The sequence below is a fragment of the Nycticebus coucang genome, chromosome 5, assembly GCF_027406575.1.
Source record: "Nycticebus coucang isolate mNycCou1 chromosome 5, mNycCou1.pri, whole genome shotgun sequence".
NCBI classification, from domain to species: domain Eukaryota; kingdom Metazoa; phylum Chordata; class Mammalia; order Primates; family Lorisidae; genus Nycticebus; species Nycticebus coucang.
Genome location: NC_069784.1, coordinates 134706727 through 134730650, shown reverse-complemented (window position 1 = coordinate 134730650; position 23924 = coordinate 134706727). Strand labels below are relative to the sequence as shown.

At 44.4% G+C, this 23924-nt stretch overlaps 1 protein-coding gene across 2 annotated transcripts in view; it reads left to right on the top strand.

The window, feature by feature from the left end:
* The window catches only part of SLC22A2 (solute carrier family 22 member 2), a 34534-nt gene extending 14358 nt beyond the window's left edge, over positions 1 to 20176 (top strand). Inside the window, exons 6-11 of one of the 2 annotated variants that reach the window (XM_053592652.1) lie at positions 334 to 440; positions 1709 to 1923; positions 2992 to 3100; positions 4171 to 4283; positions 8276 to 8375; positions 17984 to 20176. In XM_053592652.1, coding sequence (XP_053448627.1) covers positions 334 to 440; positions 1709 to 1923; positions 2992 to 3100; positions 4171 to 4283; positions 8276 to 8375; positions 17984 to 18050 — 711 coding nt within the window. In that variant the 3' untranslated portion in view covers positions 18051 to 20176. The remainder of the gene's footprint in view (positions 1 to 333; positions 441 to 1708; positions 1924 to 2991; positions 3101 to 4170; positions 4284 to 8275; positions 8376 to 17983) is intronic. The other variant, XM_053592653.1, reaches the window with a different exon arrangement.
* Positions 20177 to 23924: the final 3748 nt, after the last annotated feature.

Here is a 23924-nt window from a genome sequence, read left to right as displayed (position 1 = left end):
AGATGTATTGCTTCAGCCTCAACCCACAAGGCTGGCCTGAGACTGGGTACTGATTCTACCCCATGGTGCATCACATAGCGTCATTTCAGACAGGCCCCAGGAATGATCTAATTTCTCCATGTCCCAGCTTCCTCATCTCTAAAATAGAGTGAAAGAAATAGAACTTCTAGAATTTTTTTTAGAGATTAAATAAGACAAAGTCTGTAAATGGCTTAGTGTAGTGCTGGGCTCATGGTACATTCTCAATAGGTGTAAGAGATTATTGTTACTCCCTGCGTCACCAAGGGACACTGTCACTAAATACACAGCTGTTCTTACCATGTCTTTCCTTAGAGCCTGAGACCTGATGAGGAAGTGGAGGAGAAGTTGAATCCTTCCTTTTTTGACTTGGTCAGAACCCCTCAGATTAGGAAACGCACTTTGATCTTGATGTACAACTGGTAAGGAATATTCTTCACTTTAAAAATATTTCCAAATTCTTTTCATCACAATCAGCCACATTAAGGAAGGGGAAAAGACCATTTTCCACACGTGACCTCATCCCACTATTAGTGCCAACAGGGGACAGCAGTCTGTCCACTCACATATAGCGAGTTTTTCTCAGACAAATGTTGAAATCAACTTACAGTCCCTGAGCAGAGATCAGGGTATTCTCAGCCTTGACTTCACACTAGAATCACCTGGAGATTATAACATACCAAGGTCAAACTCCCATCTCCAGAAATACTGATTTAATTGGTCTAAGGTAGGGCCCAGGGACCAGTACAGTTTCAATTCTTCAGGTGATTCTAACATATCAAGAGCTATTGGTAGAGATTAATTAATGATGAGTGTAGATCTCTACAGTAGTACAAGACTGACAAGCCAGGGATTTTTCTTTCTTTTTTCATTTTTTACCTGGAGAAAAAAATAAAGTAATTAAAGAACAAGAATAATCCACTGGCTCCACAACCCAGCAACGTGGTGTTTACTGGGGTGGCTGTCTAGAGGTTGCTTTCAGAGCTTTGAGCCCTTTGTTCTTTGAGTCCTGGCTTCTCTAGTGAGGAAGGCATGCCTTTAGCGAGGCTGCAACTCGCACCCACGAAATGGAGATTTACAATTGCTGACAAACGCCAAGCTCACCAGCAGTCAAGTGAGCAGCCTTCACAATACCCAGGGAAAAGGAAGCGTTGACATTGGCCTCATTCTCCTTCTTTTCTTTGCTGAATAACTGTGACCCTCGTTGATTATCTTCGTATTTTTTACTATGTATAATGATAATTTTTAGTCAACAAAGTTAACAATATTGTCCAAACGCTGCTTGTACTGTGTTGAAAGAGAAATCATGGAGCGAGGAGCTGGTCTTGTAGTTTCCTGAAATTTGAATCAGGTAGGTGATCCTTGTGGTCTCACCTGCATTAGAAGGCCTCAAAGACAGAAGTAATTCCTAACCACTGATACCTCAGCATGGTTTTACTGAATGAACTGCTCTATTAAGATGTTCTTCTTTGCTTTCAGTCTGGTCAGGGAATGATACCCTAATTTTTCCCCAAGGTCCTTTGGTCACAGCCAAGCACCGAGATGGGTCAGATATTGTAATGCTAGTGGGATAGGGGGTGAATCGATGGGAAAGGTTAACTTCAATCAACTCCTCTTTCTCCAGAAGCTTCTTCCTTCTGGTGGCTTGTGCTTGGTGCCCAGCTTGACTTGAACTCCTCTCTTTGCTCAGGTTCACAAGCTCTGCCCTCTACCAGGGCCTCATTATGCACATAGGGCTTGCAGGAGGCAATATCTACCTGGAGTTCTTCTACTCTGCCTTGGTTGAATTCCCATCCGCCTTTATCATCATCCTTACCATTGACCGCATTGGCCGCCGTTATCCTTGGGCCGCATCAAATGTGGTGGCAGGTGCGGCCTGTCTGGCCTCAGTTTTTATCCCTGATGGTAAGTTTCAGGTCAACCTAGGGTCTTGTCTACGGCCCTTAGATGGGAAGACCATGTGATGTATCATTCAGATCAAGCTGAAGGTCAGAGGATAGTGTCTGGGACCTTTCTGAGCAGACCCACATGGCCCACCTACCTTTAGGAACAGTTACATCCCTTGTTCTATGATGTGATCTGAAATCTCTGGAGACCCATGCTCAGTCCATCGAGCCAGCCTAGCAGAGCTGGGCTTGCAGGTCGAGCAGACCCAGGGTCAAAGTCTCACTTTGTACTTCCTAGATATTATTTAGCAGCTTCCTTGACCTCCCTACATCATCCTACAGGATAAATGAGAAAACTTAAGTAAATGTCATCAATAAAAAATTATTCAGTTCCTTTCTTTCCTTCAAAAAAAAAAAATGCTTTCTCAATGAAAGGGAGCAAAAGCCTATATAACAGAATCCCTTTGGCAATATGGATTTGTTCCAGTCCTGCCATGATTAGTAATTTTTTTAAAAAGTGCCCACATTTTGCTATTTCTTTGGAGTGACCTCTATAGAGTAAAGTTGTCTATACCAGTTGTCATTACCAATTGAGATCTGAAGTTAAGAGAGCACAGAGGATTTTTAGGGCAATGAAACTATTCCATGTGGTCCTATAATAGTAGACACAGGTCATTATATGTTTGTTGATCCACAGGATGTATAACACCACAAGTAAACCCTAGTGCAAACTGTGGATTGGGGGTTATTGGGATGGATTAGTGCAGGCTTATCAATGGTAACAAATGTACCACTTGGGGGTGCACAAAATGAGGGGGGACTGTGCCTATGTTGGGGGAGAGAACATATGGGACATCTCGGTGACTTCCTTTCCATTTTGCTATGAACCTAAAACTGCTCTGAAAAAGCAAGAGAGAGCAAGTATTAGAATTGTGTGAAGTTAGAGCAAACGCGAGGATTTGCTGGCATTGACCTACTGGTTGTGCTTTCTTGTCCCATTCTGGAATGTGGCCCCACTCTGGAGCCCTGCTGAGAAGCAAGGGCCGCCTGCAGTCGGCACATGTTGGAGGTGTGCTTTCCCCCTCAGATCTGCAGTGGCTCAGAATCGCTGCCTCGTGCCTGGGCAGAATGGGGATTACCATGGCCTTCGAAATGGTTTGCCTGGTCAATGCTGAGCTGTACCCCACTTTCATTCGGTGAGTGTGTTTTCCTCAGGATGAAGAGGGAGGCTGGCTAGAACTGGTGTGGTCAGAGGACACTTACGCCCCAAAACGCAGTGTAAGGGAAGGTGAGAAGGTAGAAAGGCAGCCCCGAGCCCAGCACTGTCCCACTTACAGGCTGGGGTGAAATACAGAAGCTGAGCTGAGAACAGAAAACGCTGAACTACAGATAGGGGTTACCAAATGGCTACAGCAGAGAGCAATTCTAACACACTGACAGGTCCATGGAGACAGCCCAGGGAAACCAAGCAAAAGAAGCAAAAAGAAAAAATTGCACTTCTCCCCACACTTAAAAATCTTAAAGTTTATGTAAAACAAGAACAACCAGAAAATGAATGGAATTGAGTGCATAGAGCATTTTTAAACATTGAAAATACTGTAAATAATGTCTTTCAGATCTCAGACGTATTAATGATTTGGGGAATCCTTTATTTGGAGACACGGTGGGAGATGATGCTACCCCCCCCCCAGGTCTCTTGCCCACCACCCAGATAAAGGCCGATACACTGAGAGAGCAGGAGCTCCAGAGGATGGGGAGTGTAATATCTCAGTGACAGGAGATGGGATGAATTTCTCAAAGCCATCTCCTTGAGAATTTGCAGACTGAGATTTTTAAAGGAGGTCTGGTGAATGAAGGCTAGGGAAGGGAGCCTGTTGACTGGCTGGGGATGAACTTACAGAGTTGGGAGACAGAAATTGTCTTCTTGGTAAGTAGGAGTCCCTGCAGAGGGGCTCCTTGGATCAGTAAAGGATCAGCCCCTGGACAGAATGCAAGTTTCCAGTTCTGGGAGTGGCAGTAGGGCTGCCGTCTGGGGAAGCAGTGGGGGGTGTCACAAAGCCTGCCTGGGTCACAGAGATGAGCAGAAAGCAGTTAGCAGCAGGAAGTTCGGGGACAATGGCTGGTTAAGTTTCAGCAAAATCTAAACATCTATATAGAAATCACTTTTATTACTGTTCCTATATTATAGCCTTACATGATTTTAGTAGTTTCCATAACTACTGCACTTTGATAAATAAACAAGTTAAGTCAGTTCCCTGCATTTTAGGAATCTTGGCGTCCTCGTCTGTTCCTCAGTGTGTGACATCGCTGGCATCATCACGCCGTTCCTTGTCTACCGGCTCACCGACATCTGGCTTGAGCTCCCACTGGTGGTTTTTGGTAAGAAATCCTCATAGACGGGCAGCGCCTGTGGCTCAGTGAGTAGGGCGCCAGCCCCATATGCCGAGGGTGGCGGGTTCAAACCCAACCCCGGCCAAACTGCAACAAAAAAAAAAAATAGCTGGGCGTTGTGGCGGGCGCCTGTAGTCCCAGCTGCTTGGGAGGCTGAGGCAGGAGAATTGCTCTAAGCCCAAGAGTTAGAGGTTGCTGTGAGCCGTGTGACGCCACGGCACTCTACCGAGGGTGGTACAGTGAGACTCTGTCTCTACAAAAAAAAAAAAAGAAATCCTCATAGACATTTTTAAACTAAAATCTATTTTCTGGGGACCTTCATTTCTCCACCTCAAAATATGCATCATACCCCTTAGTAAATACCAATTACTACTAGTCATTAGTAATATTATTAGTATTGATAATACGGACCAGTAATACCAGTACGGGATTCCCAATATTATTGGTCATTGCTAACACTCAAGTGTGGGACTCTTGCCTTAGAGGCACAAAAGTCAGAGACTGAGAAGGCGGGACTCTCCGCAGGCCCCACCGCTCCCCACACCGATTGCCACCTCTCCTCTGTCTCCACCACAGAGCTGACTCTTCTGCCTCCTCTGTGTCCAGAAGTGGTGAAACATGGTGTCCCTTGACTTCTTCCTTCAAAGAAAGGCAGTTTCAGTTTTTCAGAGGGCAATTTCAAGATCCAGAGGAAACAAAGACCCACATTAATTTTAAAAATGCATCAGCGCAGTGGGGCCCCTGCATGTAGGCCCCGGGGGCAGGTGGATCTCTGGAGCATCAGCACTGATTTCCCCTCTGCCCCTGCCAGCGGAGCCAGGGGACAAAGGGAAAGGAAGTGGCATTGAGCCTCTCTTCCTTTCCTCCCTCCCTTCCAGGAGGACAGAAGGTGACAGAGACAAGGCTAGTCATCAGCAGGTGACACACAGGGGCACTCAATAAACATGAAATCTGCAACCGTGACAGGGCACTGGGGACCCTGGGCACTAAATACGACATCTGCAACCGTGACAGGGCACTGGGGACCCTGGGCACTAAATACGACATCTGCAACCGTGACAGGGCACTGGGGACCCTGGGCACTAAATACGACATCTGCAACCGTGACAGGGCACTGGGGACCCTGGGCACTAAATACGACATCTGCAACCGTGACAGGGCACTGGGGACCCTGTGCACTTCTGACAATGTCCGTGGCCTGTTCTTGCAGCTGCAGGCCTGAGACAGAGCCATTCATCTGTGTGCCCCCACGGGCACCTGCTCTTTGCAGATTCACGGGTACAATATTCACCTTCCCTGGTTAACCAGCCGTCAGTACATCCATTTCAAGTCTCCATTAAGACTCATTCTTAGCAGCTTTTACTTGGAATATGTAACCCTCTTTCCCTTGGGCACATGACATTCAATCTGGGGGAGGAGAGGAAAAGACCCCACTCCAGATGCACCCCCAGGGAAGCCCATCACGTCGCTCCTGGTGTGGGTGCTCACAAGCAGGAACACTTCCTGCGCCTTCCTTCCCTCTTCTCAGGGGATTTGCAAGGGGAGAACTTTCCAGGGCTGTACATCTGCCAAAGTTCCAAACCACGGGAGAACACACCTTGAAACCACCCCAGTGAATTCCTCCACATTCCAGCCGAATATCAACAAGATGGACAGAGTGGTCAGAACACAAGCTCTTTATCCTGTGATGACCATGGTTTGGCCACAGTGGCTCTGCTGACAAGATGTACGTGCCCCAGATTCCTTCCTCCCCTAACACTGGCTGAGGAGTCTGTCCCCAGAGTCCCCTTTTCAGGTTAAGGAGGTGCCATTGGGCTCCTTTCTGCCAGGAAGAGGTTAGAGGATACCTAGAAATCCAGGTCTCCTGGGGAAAAAGGGCAAGGGCAGGGTCCCCAGGCCCTGTTTTACCTTAGTCCTGTCTTGATTGATTATTACACCTTGGGAGCAGGGAACCCCCTGCCAACTACCAGTCAGAATTAAACTGCCAACTGCAAATGGATGCAGAGGCAACAGGTCCAACAGAGTCTGGAAGGTGACCTGGAACAGCCTTACAGCTAATTACCATGTTATTAGCGTAAATCTACATTGTGGTCTACACCCCCATAATGGGCTCTCAGGGAAGCTAATGGGAGGTCCCTAAGGGCAGTAAGACTCTGTTTAAAAAAGATCTCTGAACCAAGAAGTAGGGCCAACCCAAGCAGCATAAAACTGAACCTCCAGCCATAACGAAAGCCTTACTTGTTGCAACAATGGAGGTTCATTCATTTTTTATAACAACACACATCTTTCTCTGTAAACCTATTTCGTGTTTTTAGTCTATAAACCTATCTTCCTCTTTCGCAATAAACTTCGTTTCACACTGGCCTTACTTTGGGATCTCTGGTCATTCTTTGGCCAAGAGCACCCCGAGAACCAAGGACACAGAGATACCTCAATATCAGCTACATCCCTTGGGTGGACAATGGGTGACAGGTGAGTCAGGGGGACACTTCTGGGAAGCAAATAGATACCTCACATTGGTCTAAGTACTGCTTAACAAATCAGTGCAAAGTCCAGACCCAGAGGAACCAGGGCGGACCCTTGTTCAGGCCTCAGCTTTCTCTGGAAAAAAATCCTATTTCTTAGGATTATAACTACATCACAAAATCAAAGACAATCCTAATTTTATTTTTGTGGGTAATTTCATCTCTCACCAACCTATAATCTGAGTAGCTGGCAGAAATCAAAGCTGCTAGTTTTGCTTTTTAACTTCTTTCCTTTTCTTTCTACACAATTCTGGTGTACTAATATTATGGTCTTGATATAACCTAAACATGAAGAAATCTAAAAATTAACCCATTGGAAAACCCTGGTGGAAAGAACACTGGAAAAAATGGATAAGGATTGTCCTGGTTAATTAGGCCCAGCTTTGTAAATATGAAAATCCAATGAATGATAATTTGATTAATCTATTGTACTTGTTGTAATCCCTGTACTTCAGAGTTTAGATGCTTGCTGAATGTGCATCTTGTTTGCTTAAGTTAAGTGAATCTTGGAAGGTTTAGAGAGATTTTAAGAGGTTATTATTTTAGCAAACACTTCCATAGTTCATACTGTGTGCCAGCACTATTCTAAGTGCTTGACAAATATCAGTTCCTTTCTGCCTCATAACAAGCCTGTGTTATTCCACTTTCCACAGGGGAATCTGGAGCAGCACGGAGATTGCAGAACTCCCCATGGCCCTAAAACCAGTAATGTGGGGGAGGCAGACTGGGACCCCAGCATCCCGAGCTTGTGCTCTGAGCCACTGTGCTCTGTGGCTTCCATTAAGGCCATGTTTTAATGGTGCAAAAATAGAGGCCTGTATGCTCGTTTTGAAGCCCCCAAACCACTGCATTGTAACAGAGAAAACATATAAAAATATACCTTTAAAAGACCAACACTTTTATTGGATTTTAAAGAAACAAAAACAACATTAAAGTGTTTATTATTAAAAATAATAGCCAGATAGAAGGATTAACAAGAATTTAGTGAACACCTGAGTTTGAACTAAAGGCCTGGCTATATACTATTTAGTGCCATTATGTACTAACGCATGATTCATTACTTTTATTTGCTGGTAATGATCCAAGTTTATGACTTATTTTCATTACTAAGTTGCTTTATATTGGCAGGGCTACGTTCTTCCTTTTCATACAGCTAAATTTTTTCAAAGTTATTTTCTAACTCTGAAGTATCTTAATATGGTGGCAATGTCCTTCCTCTAGCCTGGAATAACCTTGACTCAAAACGTTAAGTATTTCATTTCCCTATAAGGAATTATAATTCATTGTAGTTTGGAATTGGTATAATATTTATGATGGAAGGAGATGGCAAAGGAATCTGTAAATAAGTATAGAAACACCCCCCCCCCCAATTTTTCAAAATAGAAATAAGGGGAGCTCTAATTATAGAACCTGTACTTCAGCTCTTAATGGGATTTGCATCTGTTTGCCTTTCAGCTGTAGTTGGCTTGGTTGCTGGAGGACTGGTGCTCTTGTTACCAGAGACCAGGGGTATGGCTTTGCCTGAGACCATAGAGGAAGCTGAAAACATGCAGAGGTAGGCGGTTGAAATTCCAAAATGAACTATTTGATAAAGGTTTTGAAATAACTCTGTAGCCAGTTGAAAAGAAAGATGACATTGATTCCACGCCTCACACAGCACATCCAGGTCAATGCAAACTATATCAAAGATTCAAGAGAATAAAAATTAATGAAGACGCTACGGGAGAATTCCTTCATACTTTTGTAGTGAAGAAGGTCTTTCTAAATAAGACTCCCCAAATCCGGAACCCATACAGAAAAGATCAATACCCTTTTTGTTATTTCTGACTTTTCAAGCATATGAACCTTTTCAGAAAGGAAATATTAAAAAAAAAAGAGAGAGAGAGACAACCTATGTGACACACCCACCCACCCCAGCTTGTTTGGGAATTGTGCTTGGTTGGATGTTTTTATTTATTTTGTCCTTACACTATTTTGGAGCTATTGATGCCATAAGCTGAGCTGAATTTTATCCATTCTACAAAACTTTCATATTCAGTTTTGGGGCAAAATGTTGCTGAATTGCAGTGGTCTGGGGCTTTTCCTAGAACTTGAGCTTTAGATTGGAAGAGGCCTTGGAATCTGGCCGGAGGTCACACATTGGCAGCCTGCAGGACACCAAGTTCTCAAATGCTTTGTTTGGCTCACACAGTATTTTTTTTTTAAGTGGGAAATTCCACATAAACTGGGTTTCCAGGATCTGCTTAAAAAGTTAGAAGATTTGATAACACGGAGCAGGTATTTCCTCTTGGTGATTTTTAGGAGTTGAGTGAGGGTCGGCTTTCTGGAGGGCATGCCCTCTGTGCAGGCCACAGTCCCCACTGTTGCCGATTGTGTCTGGCACATCCTATGGTCTCCTTGGTGCACACAGACATTTGAGTTTGAGACCCCATATCTAGCCCAACCATCCCCCAGCCCATGCCCCATCTCAGCGCGGCTTCCCACGCACATGGACACCCCCCCCCTCCAAGATAAGAGATGAAATTCTATTCACTGTTACATCCCCAGTTTAACACAAGACCTGGCACACACAGGAGGAGCTTACCAAACATTTGTGGAATAAATGCTGGGCTTCCTGCAGCAGCATCCTAATTCAAGTTCCTTCCCCAGGCAGCTCCAGCATCAAGCAGTAACAGCCTGGTGAGGAGCAGGGCTGTAGAGACTGACAGATGTCCTCACATTCACCATCTGGGTGGCCATAAGGCCTCCAAGCCTCAGTTTCTTCACCCATAAATGGGTACAACTGTATCCAATCACGGGATTTTTTAAACACATTAATAAGGTCACATGTATAAAATGCTTGACAATAAGTGTCCAAGAGCCACTGTTATTGTTCATAGAAGCTTTTATAGTTGTTCTAGAAAACAGAGAAATAAATATGTACACTATTTATTGAAATTCAAATTTTAAAATATGATCTGAGGCTCGGCGCCTGTGGCTCAAGCGGCTAAGGAGCCAGCTACATATACCTGAGCTGACGGGTTTGAATCCAGCCCGGGCCCATCAAACAATGATGATGGCTGCACCTGAAAAAAAATAGCCGGGTGTTGTGGCGGGAGCCTGTAGTCCCAGCTACTTGAGAGGCAGAGGCAAGAGACTCACTTGAGCCCAGGAGTTGGATGTTGCTGTGAGCTGTGATGCCACAGCACTCTACCCAGGGTGACAGCTTGAGGCTCTGTCTCAAAAATAAATAAATAAATAAATAAAAATAAAATAAAATACGATCTGAGTTGATTTAAGACAGAGAAGTGTAGCTCAGGGACACACACATGCCCCGATAGTTGGCAGAGTCCTACATTCTCGTCAGAATGGTTCAAAGCAGGCTAAAGAGGTAGTTCAAAGAGCGTCCCTCTTCTTCTTCTATATTCTTCCTGTTCATGTGATCTACAGATGGTCCTATGAAGAGCTGCACTTTTTTTTTTTTTTTGTATTACATAACCCAGTTCATCGTTCTCAGGTAGAAGACCGGTGTGAGTGAGGCTGGAGGATGGCGGGAGGCGAGACTCAGACAGGGCGGGTGGGGACGGTGGGGAGAGGGGCCTGCTGCAGACGGAGGGCGGAGGTGCAGCCTGGGGGATGCGAGGCTGTCTGGCAGACCACAGTTGGCACGGAGAGCTGACCCGTTACAACAGAGTGGACACCGGCAAGAGCCGGCAGAAAAGGACGGGGCGGGCCGAGAGCCTGGGGGTCCCTGAGGGGGCCCGGCCTATCCTAGTGATGAGCAGCACCTGTGTGGCTCACACCCTATGCCACTCTCGCCTCCTGAGCCCCTTTCCTTCTCTGTGAAATGAGGATAGAGCAGCCCACACTCGCCACCAGCGCTCAGCTGGCGCCGTCCAGCCCTCCCGCTCACAGGCACGACTCCTTTACTGTGCTTTGTAAAGCGAAGGCTTATGGCAGCCCCGCATCGTAATGCTCACAGTGTATCAAGCTTTCCCACTATTACTGTATTTGTTACAGTGATCTGTGATGTTACTTTTATAATCTTTTGGGGCATCGCAAACCACGTCCAACATAAAAGGGCAAGCACACTATGAATGTGGCCTGTGTTCTCACTGCCGGCCGCGCCCCATCTCTCTCCCACTCCTCAGCCTCCCTAATCCCTGAAATGTAACGATAATTAGGCCAATTATTAACCCTACAATGGCATCCTAATGTTCAAGTGAAAGGAAGGGTCACACATCTCTCACTTCAAATCAAAAGCTAGAAACGATTAAGCTCAGGGAGGAAGACACATTGAAAGGTGAGATAGGCCGAGAGCTAGACCACGTGTGCCAAAGTGAGCCAAGCTCAGAATGTACAGGAAAGGGTCTTGAGGAAATTGAAAGTGCCACTCTAGTGAATAAACATACAAACGGTAAGAGAGCAAACCAGCCTTCTTGCTGACGTGGAGAGACTTTCAGTGTGCTGAGTAGATCAAACCAGCCACACCATTTCTTTAAGACAAAACCTAACCCTGAACAAGGCCCGGACTCTCTTCAATTCTATGAAAGCTGAGAGAGGTAAAGAAGCTGCAGAAGAAAAATCTGAGCTTGCAGAGGTTGGTTCATGAGGTTGAAGGAAAGAAGCCGACTCCCTTATATAGAAGTGCAAGGTGAAGGTGAGGTGCTGGCGGAGAAGCCACTGCAAGTTATCATCACAGTGGTTCTCAGCTGTGACCCTTTAATTCAGCTCCTCATGTAGTGGTGACCCCCACACAGGAGGAGCAGTGTCTCTGTGTTTTCCGATGGTCTTAGATCTAAGAAAGGGGAAAGGGTCGTTCGATCCCCAACATGGTCGTTGAGAACCCTGATAGAAGTTCTAACTAAGATAATGGCCACGTGAAATAATAGATGTTCACTGTAGACAAAACAGGCTTCTATGGGAAGAAGATGCCATTTAGGACTTTCATAGCTAGAGAGAAGTCAACTCCTGGCTTCAAAGCTTCAAAAGACAGGCTGACTCTCCTGTTAAGAGCTAATGCAGCCAGTGACTTCATGTTGAAGCCAATGTTCTTTTGCCATTCTGAAAATCCTAGGGCCCTTATATATTATGCTAAATCAACGTTGCCTGTGTTCTGTAAATGGAACAGGAAAGCCTAGATGACAGCACATTAGTTTATAGCATGGTTTACTGAATATTTCAAGCCCAGTGTTGAGACCTACTGCTCAGAAAAAAAGATTCTTTTCAAAATATTACTGTTCACTGGCAATATACTTATACAACATCCACTCTGCAGCCCATGGATCTAGCAATGCTTTAATTTCAACTTTCAAGTCTTATTATTTTAGAAATACATTCCATAAGACTATAGCTGCCATCGATGGTGATTCCTCTGATGGATCTGGGCCAGGCAAATTGAAGGCTTCTGGCACGGATTCACCACTCTAGATGCATTAAGAATGTTCATGATTTGTGGGAGGAGTCAAAATATCAATATTTACAGGAGTTTGGCAGGAGTTGATCCCAAGCCTCATGACTTGGATGACTTCGAGGTGTTCTAGACTTCAGTGAAGGAAGTAACTGCAGATGTGGAGGAAATAGCAAGAGAACCAGAATTGAAGTGGAGCCTGAAGATGTGACTGAATTGTTGCGGTGTTAGGATAAAACTTGAACAGATGAGGAGTTGCTTCGTATGGATGAGCAAAGAAACAGGATAAACATGCCGTGAGCACTGTAGAAATGACCATAAAGGATCATGAGTGTTGCACAAACTTTGTTGATAAAAAGTGGTACAGTCTGAGAGGACTGACTCCAGTTTTGAAAGAAGTTCTACAATGAGTAAGTTGCTGTCAAACAGCGTTGCATGCTACAGAGAAGTCTTTCATGAAAGGAAGAGTCGATGGATGTTGTTGTCTTCTCATTTTGTCTTAAGAAATTGCCACAGCTACCTCAACCTTTAGCAACCACCACCATAGTTTGCCACTAGCCATCAACATCAAGACAAAATCCCCAGCAGCAAAAAGATGACTTGCTAAAAACTGATGATTGTTTGCGCTCTTTAACAACAAAGGATTCAAAAGCTAAGGTAGACACATTTAAAGACATTATGCTGTTGTACACTTAATAGACTATTGTGTAATGTAAACACACCTTTTATAATATGCACTGGGAAATCAAATTTTGGGTGACTCTATCGCAAAATTTGCTTTATTGTGGTGGTCTGAAATCAGATCTGAAATATTTCCAAGGTATGCCTGTATTCCCTCACAGAATCCTTGAAATGGCCCTGTAAAATATGTATTATTATTAATCCCATGGCAACTGAAAAAAAAAAAATCCAGGCCAGAAATATGAGAGGACTTGCTTAAAGCCACGTAGTAAGTGACAAAGCCCAGGTTTCATTCCTGGCAGCCAGATTCCACGGCTCACGTGCTTCCTCACCGGCAGAGGGCTGGGCTCTCACATGGGAAAATGCAGTGAATCCCCCAGTGCAGAGCCAAGCATTTAGTCAATAGTCAGTCTGCAGTGGCCGGTGAGGCTGCTGACTTTGCTGTGCTATTGTTGTTGCCATTGTTATTGTTGGTACTGTTGCTGCTGCTGTTCTTGTAACTGTTGTTGCTAATGTTTTCATTGCTGCTGTTACTGTTGCTGCTAATGCTGGCTGGCTGCTGTCGCTGCTCTTGCTGACCCACTGTATCGCTGCTGCTGCTGCTGCTGCTGCTGCTGCTGATGTTGCTGTTGCTATGGCTACTGTTGCTGCTGTTGTTGCTAGTGCAGGTGTTGTTACTGCTACTGCTGTTACCACTATGACTGCTGTTGATCATGATGTTGTCGCTAATCCTATTGCTGCTGTTGCTGACATTGTTGCTTCTGCTATTGCTGTTGTTGCTGCCGCTGTTGTTGTGGCTGATGTTACTATTGCCATTGCTATTGCTGTGGTTGTTGCTGCTGTTGCTGCTGCTGTTGCTATTGCTGCGGTTGTTGCTGCGGTTGTTGCTGCTGTTGCTGTTGCTGTGGTTGTTGCTGCTGTTGCTATTGCTGTGGTTGTTGCTGCTGTTGCTATTGCTGCGGTTGTTGCTGCGGTTGTTGCTGCTGTTGCTGTTGCTGTGGTTGTTGCTGCTGTTGCTATTGCTGTGGTTGTTGCTGCTGTTGCTATTGCTGTGGTTGTTGCTGCTGTTGCTGTTGCTGCGGTTGCTGCTGTTGCCATTGCTGCGGTTGTTACTGCTGTTGCTGTTGCTGTTGCTGTGGTTGTTGCTGCTGTTGCTATTGCTGCGGTTGCTGCTGTTGCCATTGCTGCGGTTGTTGCTGCTGTTGCTGTTGCTGCGGTTGCTGCTGTTGCCATTGCTGCGGTTGTTACTGCTGTTGCTGTTGCTGTTGCTGTGGTTGTTGCTGCTGTTCCATTGCTGCGGTTGTTGCTGCTGTTGCCATTGCTGCGGTTGTTGCTGCTGTTGCTGTTGCTGTGGTTGCTGCTGTTGCCATTGCTGCGGTTGTTACTGCTGTTGCTGTTGCTGTGGTTGTTGCTGCTGTTGCTATTGCTGCGGTTGCTGCTGTTGCCATTGCTGCGGTTGTTACTGCTGTTGCTGCTGCTGTTGCTGTTGCTGCGGTTGTTGCTGCTGTTGCTATTGCTGCGGTTGCTGCTGTTGCCATTGCTGCGGTTGTTGCTGCTGTTGCTATTGCTGCGGTTGCTGCTGCTGTTGCTGTTGCTGCGGTTGTTGCTGCTGTTGCTATTGCTGCTGCTGTTGCTATTGTTGCTATTGCTGCGGTTGTTGCTGCTGTTGTTGCTGCTGTTGCTGCTGCTGTTGCTATTGCTGCGGTTGCTGCTGCTGTTGCTGTTGCTGCTATTGCTGTGGTTGCTGCTGCTGTTGCTGTTGCTGCGGTTGTTGCTGCTGTTGCTGCTGCTGTTGCTATTGCTGCGGTTGTTGCTGCTGTTGTTGCTGCTGTTGCTGCTGCTGTTGCTATTGCTGTGGTTGTTGCTGCTGTTGCTATTGCTGTGGTTGTTGCTGCTGTTGCTATTGCTGTGGTTGTTGCTGCTGCTGTTGCTATTGCTCTGGTTGTTGCTGCTGTTGCTATTGCTGTGGTTGTTGCTGCTGCTGTTGCTATTGCTGTGGTTGTTGCTGCTGTTGCTATTGCTGTGGTTGTTGCTGCTGTTGCTGCTGCTGTTGCTATTGCTGTGGTTGTTGCTGCTGTTGCTATTGCTGTGGTTGTTGCTGCTGCTGTTGCTATTGCTGTGGTTGTTGCTGCTGTTGCTATTGCTGCGGTTGCTGCTGCTGTTGCTATTGCTGCGGTTGTTGCTGCTGTTGCTATTGCTGTGGTTGTTGCTGCTGTTGCTATTGCTGTGGTTGTTGCTGCTGTTGCTATTGCTGTTGCTGTTGCTGTTGCTGTGGTTGTTGCTGCTGTTGCTATTGCTGTGGTTGTTGCTGCTGTTGCTGCTGCTGTTGCTATTGCTGCGGTTGTTGCTGCTGTTGCTATTGCTGCGGTTGTTGCTGCTGTTGCTATTGCTGCGGTTGCTGCTGCTGTTGCTATTGCTGTGGTTGTTGCTGCTGTTGCTGCTGCTGTTGCTATTGCTGTGGTTGTTGCTGCTATTGCTATTGCTGTGGTTGTTGCTGCTGTTGCTATTGCTGTTGCTGTTGCTGTGGTTGTTGCTGCTGTTGCTATTGCTGTGGTTGTTGCTGCTGTTGCTATTGCTGTGGTTGTTGCTGCTGTTGCTATTGCTGTGGTTGTTGCTGCTGCTGTTGCTATTGCTGCGGTTGTTGCTGCGGTTGTTGCTGCTGTTGCTATTGCTGCGGTTGTTGCTGCTGTTGCTATTGCTGCGGTTGTTGCTGCTGTTGCTATTGCTGTGGTTGTTGCTGCTGTTGCTGCTGCTGTTGCTATTGCTGTGGTTGTTGCTGCTGTTGCTATTGCTGTGGTTGTTGCTGCTGTTGCTATTGCTGTTGCTGTTGCTGTGGTTGTTGCTGCTGTTACTATTGCTGCGGTTGCTGCTGCTGTTGCTATTGCTGTGGTTGTTGCTGCTGTTGCTGCTGCTGTGGTTGTTGCTGCTGTTGCTATTGCTGTGGTTGTTGCTGCTGTTGCTATTGCTGTGGTTGTTGCTGCTGTTGCTGCTGCTGTTGCTATTGCTGTGGTTGTTGCTGCTGTTGCTATTGCTGTGGTTGTTGCTGCTGTTGCTATTGCTGTTGCTGTTGCTGTTGCTGTGGTTGTTGCTGCTGTTGCTATTGCTGTGGTTGTTGCTGCTGTTGCTATTGCTGTGGTTGTTGCTGCTGTTGCTATTGCTGTGGTTGTTGCTGCTGTTGCTGCTGCTGTTGCTATTGCTGTGGTTGCTGCTGCTGTTGCTATTGCTGCGGTTGCTGCTGCTGTTGCTATTGCTGCGGTTGTTGCTGCTGTTGCTATTGCTGCGGTTGTTGCTGCTGTTGCTATTGCTGCGGTTGTTGCTGCTGTTGCTATTGCTGCGGTTGTTGCTGCTGTTGCTATTGCTGTGGTTGTTGCTGCTGTTGCTGCTGCTGTGGTTGTTGCTGCTGTTGCTGCTGTTGCTATTGCTGTGGTTGTTGCTGCTGTTGCTATTGCTGTGGTTGCTGCTGCTGTTGCTATTGCTGCTGTTGCTGCTGCTGTTGCTATTGCTATGGGTGTTGATGCTGTTGCTGCTGTTCTTGATCATGATGCTGTTGCTATTGCTGTTGCTGCTGCTACTGGTGACATTGTTGCTGCTCTTACTATTACTGTCATTACTGCTGTTGTTGCTACTGCTGTTCCTGATGTTGCTGTTGTTGCTGTTGCTATGGATGACATCGTTGCTGCTCTTACTGCTGTTACTATTGCTGACATCGTTGATGCTGCTGCTACTGCTGCTGTTGTCACTGTTACTGACTATGACGCTGTCCCGAGTTGTTCCTGCGGCTCTTGCTATTGCTATCATTGTCACTGTTGCTGGCTTTGTTGTTGCTCCTCTTGAGGCTACTGCTGTTGTTACTGTTGCTGCTGTTGCTATTGCAGTTACTGTTGTTGCTTCTGCTGGTGTTACTGTTGATTATGATGCTGTTGCTTTTGTTATTGTTACAGCTTTTGCTGTCACTGATGCTGCCGTAGCTGTTGCTGTTGTTATCGCTGTTACTTCTGTTACTGCTATGGTTGCTGCTGCTGTTGTTGTAGGGAACGTGAGAGCTCAGCTGACTTGACTGTACCCCTCCACCTGGAGTCTGAGGGAACCCCCAAGTCACAGGATGACTTGTGTGAGCCTCTGCTGTACCACATCTCAGACTGGACTGGTCCAGAAGCTTAGGCAGAACCAGCCACCTCCAGGTGGAGGAGAAACCTTGAGGAGCTAGGTGTCCAGAAGCAGCCTATGCCTGATCCAATATTACTATAAATAGGAACAGGTCCAGAGGACGTGGTTGGGAACAACAAAATGAAGGAAGTAGTATTTCTACAATGACTATCAGCAATATCTTGGCATTCACAAAAACAAGGTGTAGAGAAAACATACAAATTGCACGAATGCTTTAGTTGCGATCTTCACTTCCTAAACTGTTGAAAAGTAAATAAACAGGGGCAGCACCTGTGGCTCAGTCGGTAAGGCGCCGGCCCCATATACCAAGGGTGGCAGGTTCAAACCCAGCCCCGGCTGAACTGCAACCAAAAAATAGCCAGGCGTTGTGACGGGCGCCTGTAGTCCCAGCTACTTGGGAGGCTGAGGCAAGAGAATCGCTTAAGCCCAGGAGTTGGAGGTTGCTGTGAGCTGTGTGATGCCACGGCACTCTACCCAGGGCCATAAAGTGAGACTCTGTCTCTATAAAAAAAAAAAAAAGAAAGAAAGAAAGAAAAGTAAATAAACATAGGCAAAAGTTATTTCTCAGATTCTATTGGCAGACCTGATGATAGCAATGTCTAGATTTTAAAATCATCATCTTGTACTGATGGTATAGAATTAAATTTAGACTTTATTTATATTCTCTATTACAATAGAAGGGTGGAATGCCCTAAAAAAAGGAACTTATTTAGGCCAATTCCAATTCTAGAAGAGAATTATAGGAATGACCTCAACCACTTTAGTTATTCAACAAGCTCTGCCCACTTTCTTATGAGCAGCACCACCCAGAGCACATTATAAGATGAATCCTGGATGAGATGATGTTATTTATTACCCACTTTACTTCAGTTTTCAGCCTCCTCATAATTTCTTTCTCTCCCCTCTATTTTTATTTCTTATTGCAGACCAAGGAAAAATAAAGAAAAGATGATTTACCTCCAAGTTAAGACGGTAGACATTCCATTAAACTAAGAAGAGAGACCATTCCTCATGCCATGGCCTTGCTTTGGTGACACTGTGGTTGTAAACAGAGTTTTCTTCACTCATCACAAAGCCCGTTCTATCCAATCTTCCTTACCCAGGAGACCAACGCCAGTGGAGTTTGTTGTCCTGCTGTGTAAGAATACTCCTATGGGGCCGGATCCTGCCAAGCTCTTCCAGCTCACTCTATTCTCAGCATTCCTAGGACAATGGCCATTTGTTTGCTGGAATTTTTTGCCATATTTGTGTTCTTTAATTTGATTTCTTTTCCCACAGTGATATCAAACCAGAATACACAGGGGAACTGTGGCTAGTGAAACAGAATAGAAAATATCTGACAAACAATAAAGTTGGGAGACAGAGTCTTTTTTTCTTAAAGAAATAAAACACCCAGCACAATATTGAGTCATTCAGAATGTATATAAAGAACTTTAAATAGGCCTTTCAGTATCATAGGTGAGGAAATTTTAAAATACATTGATTATTATCTGAATTAGACCTGAAGGGAACCTCAAATGGAAGAATTACGAATACAACTTGAATAATCACAAGTCCTTCTGTGTTGAGACTGGATAAGTACAAATGTGTGATTTTGACAACGTAGCTTCAGAAGAGGTCAAAAGAACATTGGTGGCAATATAAATCATAGATGATAATTTTTTAGTCTGGAAAAAATATCTCAACATTTGTGGACTTTAAAATTATGTTAACATTTTATCAAAGTAAAATAGTAAATACATTTTTTTTTTTTGAGACAGAGTCTCACTTAGTCAACCTTGGTAGAGTGCTGTGTTGTCACAGCTCAATGCAACCTCAAATGCTTGGGCTCAAGCTATTCTCTTGTCTCAGTCTCCCAAGTAGCTGGGACTACAGGTGCCTGCCACAACCCCTGGTTATTTTCAGAGACAGGATCTCACTCTGGCTCAGGCTGGTCTCAAAGCTGTGAGCTCAGGCAATCCACCCACCTTGGCCTCTCAGAGTGTTAGGATTACAGACGCGAGCCACTGGGCCCAGCCCCTGTAGTAAATACATTTTTAAAAGCTAAATACTATAAGGCTTATAAGGAAAACAAAATTTCCTTGCCCTATCCACATCTACCAATTCCTCGGAGAAATTTTTTAACTATTTAACTTTCTTTTTCTGAGATTTTTCTACATATCTATATAACTTCTTTATGTTGACATTTTTTTATATTTTAGTTTTAAATATTATCTGTCTATTGAATTTTTAATATAAAAGATGAAAATTTAGCTCTCTTCACCTTTCCCCGTATCCTAACATATGGCTTTTCTCTTCCCTTTAAACTTTGTGTTGTCACATTTTTATTAAGTCAGACACTGAACGATCAGCTCATTATGGCTGTTATCACAATGAGCCATATAGTGTACCATGATTATGTGGCCTTTCATTCACAACATTTCTTTCTCCAGAACCTTGGTTTTTATTGCTTTGGTTTTCTCCCCATATATTCACCATTAATTTTCCCCAAAACTGACAGAGCAGTAAGTCTCAGCACATTAAAAAACATCACTCTTGGGTTCCCTTCTCATATTTTCCACCTTCCTGATCATTCCCAGTGCCTCCTCTTGTGTTGAATCCCCTGCCTCCTACTTCCAAGGTCATCTCTTTCCTGTTTTTTTTCTCTTATTTTCAAGAAGCACATCTTCCAATGGCTTCCTGAGAAAGAATGCCTGCCTATCCTTCTTTGTTCTCTTCTTTGGCACAAAGTGGTAAAACCTGAAAAACTACATTTCCCAGGCGCTTTACCACCTGACTTCCCTTAAGCCTCCACCAATGAGTAGCACTGGCCAGAGATAGGAAGGGCAGAAGCCATTTTCCTAGTATCTTGAAGAGGTGTCAAGCAACTGCAGTTATAGCAGCTGGTGTCTAGAATCAGAGGATGGAGGCCTGGTCCTGCTCAATGGCACTGGTGTTGTTCTAACAGCTACAGTGCACTGCACCAACAGCTCTTGGGCTCCAGCAGGACCAACTACCACATCTTGGTCTTTATGCATAAACCATTTTCTCTCTCTAGCGTATTTTCATCTTTTCTACTCTATCAATGATTTTGTAAACAAGTGCCTACATTAAATTGCCTCTATTTGAAACACCTAGAATTGTTTCTGTTTTACTGATTCATTACCAATTAATACTCTGCTTGGTACTGTGAGTAGATGCAGAGACTAGATGCCCAAAAAGTGGGGATCTGGGGTTTGTTAAATGAGGGAAGCAGGATCAAACACACTGATAACTTTGTTGTCAGTGAGGATGGGATATTGATAGTATCTATCCATGGTATGCAGTGGCCAAACAGTTACTTAATGTATAAGCTGTGATTACTTGACATGAAGTGCCTGTTCAAAGCAAGACTTTGGAGGGCCAAGTGATGGTTTAATTCCATCACTACCACTGCTCTGGAAATTATAATCACAAAAACTCTAGGATAAGGCTGGCTTGTTCTGATTCTACTCCAGAAATTGCAAAAACAAAATAAGAACTTGAAGTCTTTAAAATATCAAGTGGAGGCATTCTCAGAAAAGGAGAGAGATCCCTATAATGGCCCTAGAAGAAATTCATCAGATTTATGGAGGCAAGGGCAAACACCAGGGGAAAGCAAACTCATAAATTGATGCTGTGGGTTATAGACTTGGAGCATAGGTGAATGCATAGCCTAGTTGTGTCTTTTAAATGAAAGTCACACAACTGGTGGGAAGGAGGAAACTCTGAGAATTGAGATGGAGATACAGAGTCCACGCAAATGAATCTGAAATTCTTGACCCTCAAATTAAATGCCTCTTGTGTTAGTTTGTTTTAAACTGCTGGAAAGGAATGCCTAACGCTGGGTTAATTATAAAGAAAAGACGTTTATTTGGCTCATGGTTCTGCAGGCTGAACAAGAAGCATGGCCCCAGAATTTGCTTCTGGTGAGGACTTCAGGGAGCTTCCAATCAAAACAGAAGCTGAAGGGGGAGCAGGCATGTCACACAGCCAGAGAGGAACAAAGAGAGAGAGGAGGGATGTGAGATTCTTTTCATCAGCAGTCACACAAGCTAATGAAAATGAGAGGAAGGCCCCACGCCATTTATGAGGGATCCGTCCCCACAACCCAAGCACCTTTCACCCAGGCTCCACCTTCAACACTGGGGATAAATTTCAACATGAGGTTTAGAAAGACCAAACATGCAAACCACATCACCCCACAAGAGATAAATGGTTAAGCAAATTGTGGTACACATACATCAAGGAATACTACTCAGCAAGAAAAATGAACAAACTATCAATACATAGTTTTGATAGCGTAGCGTACACGAATTGCAAGAGCATTATGCTGAGTGACAAAAGCTAATCTCAAAAGGTCATTCTTTTTATGGTGCACATTGCAAGGGTATATGTCAAATCTATTAAGAGGATAAATGTCTTAATTAAGAATATAAATGTCTTAACACAAGAAGTGAGTGAGTGAGTTGAAGGCTGTTAACCAGTTTGATGTAAGCATTCCAAATTATATATAAAATCAGCACACTGTACCCCATAAATGCATTAATGTATGCAGTTATGATTTAATAAAAAAAATTAAGAGGAAAAAAATGTCATTCTTGAAACAAAAAACTGTAGATATGGAAAACAGATTACTAGTTGGTTATGGTAGTGATTACACAAATCTACACATGATAAAATAACATAGAACTAGATTCACATACTTCACCAATGTCAGTTTCCAGATTTGGATATTGTACTATAATTACGTAAGCTGTAACCACTAGGGGTACCTATGTGAAGGGTGCCCAGCACCTCTCTATAGAACCTATAATTATTTCAAGATAAACTTTTAAGAGATAAAAAATTAAAAATAAATGTAATATTTAAAAAAATTAAATGCCATAAGAGCCCAGGAAAAGCTATTTCTCTATAGCAAAATGACTTAAAGCTATTAATCATGTTACCTTTGAAATCTGAAGAAAACTAGGGTTCTTCTCCCCAGAAAAATACATAGCCAAAATTTGTACACACTTTAACAGACCTTGCCAATCTGTCACCCATTTAAGAACTGTTGCTATGGGCCGTGTAACAGCTTCCTTACATCTGGGCACCGTGAGTCTGGGGAGATAGGACTCCAGGCATCTCTGGCTGGTGGGATCTGCCTATCATCACCCCTGCGAGGACACAGTGAGTCAGCGAGAGACTTCTGGACCCCAAGAGGAGGACTAAAACAGTGGAAAACCGGCAAGTGGTCGCGTGTGTTCAATCCGTCTAAACCCGCCCGCAACTGTAAGTTCAGTAGCAGCGAGACTGCAAACCAGAAAGGCCTTACCTGTGAACAATTTTGGTGTCTTTGGACTTGGCACTCAGTTGAACTGCCTTGGGGAGAGCCTGAGCGGGAGTGCGGAGAACTTTGGCTGTTGTCTAGGGCCCCAGTCTGAGCCGCTGAGCCAGACGGAGCTAATAGTGTTTGGCTGTGGGTCACAGGGAGCCATTGTGAGCGATCTGCCCTGGCAAGCTCTGCCCTCAGGGTCGCAGAGCTAGAATTGTGTGGGAACTGGTAACCCAGCGACCAAGTAGCCTGAGGGCAGGGTCTGAGCCGCCTTGCAGCCCTAACCCTCAGTGGCAGAGTGAGACCAGTTTTGGCACACTGGGTAAGTGGATAGCCACTTCAGCAGTGATTCCAGCGACAAGTACTTCCCTGGGAAAGCTTCTGCTCAGCAAGTTTACAAGTTCAAAGTGCCTTTTAAGTGGGCTGAAGAGAGATTTAGGGTGTCTACCTGCTGGGGTTTGAGAAATCAGCAGCCTCCAGTCGTATCAGACTGTGATTAGCATCTCATACCCCAGAAGACCACGTGTTGCCCAGTCAATATTCAGTAACATATACAAACTGCTTTGTTTTTGGTTGTGTTTTTGCTTTTGTTTTTGTTTTTTTTTTTTTTTTTGGTTTGGTTGGTTTTTTTATTTTGATATTGTTGATGTTGTTTTGTTTTTTAAGTTCAACCTTTTCCATACAGATCTTTTTCTTTCTCAATTTTTCTAGTTTAGTCATAATTTCCCATTGCTGTCTTTTTCAATAATTAGAACTTCATTTTTGCTAGTGTTTCTACTGCTATTATTTGGTTTTTCACCCAATTTTATCCCGTAAAGTTTTCTGTTTGCTTGTTTTGGTTTGATTTATAGCATTTTTGTCTTTCCTCTCTACTTAGTGGAGGTGGGGTACTGTGTCTTATCAGGTTAGCAAAGAGCTGCTAACCTCAAGGTAACCACCCAACTGGGCACCCCCAGAAGGTAGGTTTTTTTTAAGGTTGTGTCAAAGTACCCTACTGTACACCTATATTGCTCTGTCTCCCTCTTTCTGTGCCTCTCTTCTTTTTCTCAATATTCCTTTTACCCACCCCCTCTCCTTTCTCTATTTTTCTTTGTTTTTCTTATCACTCGGTCCTCCTTTCTTTCATCCCTTTTTTGCTCTTCAACCTTCTCACCCTTCTGGTCCTGTAACTCTTAGTCCACAGGCACAAGAACTTAAAGAGCAAGAGGAAGTGAAAGGAAAATTAGGGCAAGGAAACAAATAAAAGAAATCACTCATGAGGAAGAATCAGCAGAAAACTCCAGGCAACATGAAGAACCAGTCCAGAACAACCCCGCCAAGGGACCATGAGGTAGCTACTGCAGAGGATTCCACCTGTAAAGAAATGTTAGGAATGACAGAAAGGGAATTTAGAATACACATGTTGAAAACAATGAAAGAAATGATGGAAACAATGAAGGAAACTGCTAATAAAGTGGAAAATAACCAAAAGGAAATCCAAAAACAGAATCAAATAAGAGATGAACGATATGAAGAATATAAAAAGGATATAGCAGACCTGAAGGAACTGAAAC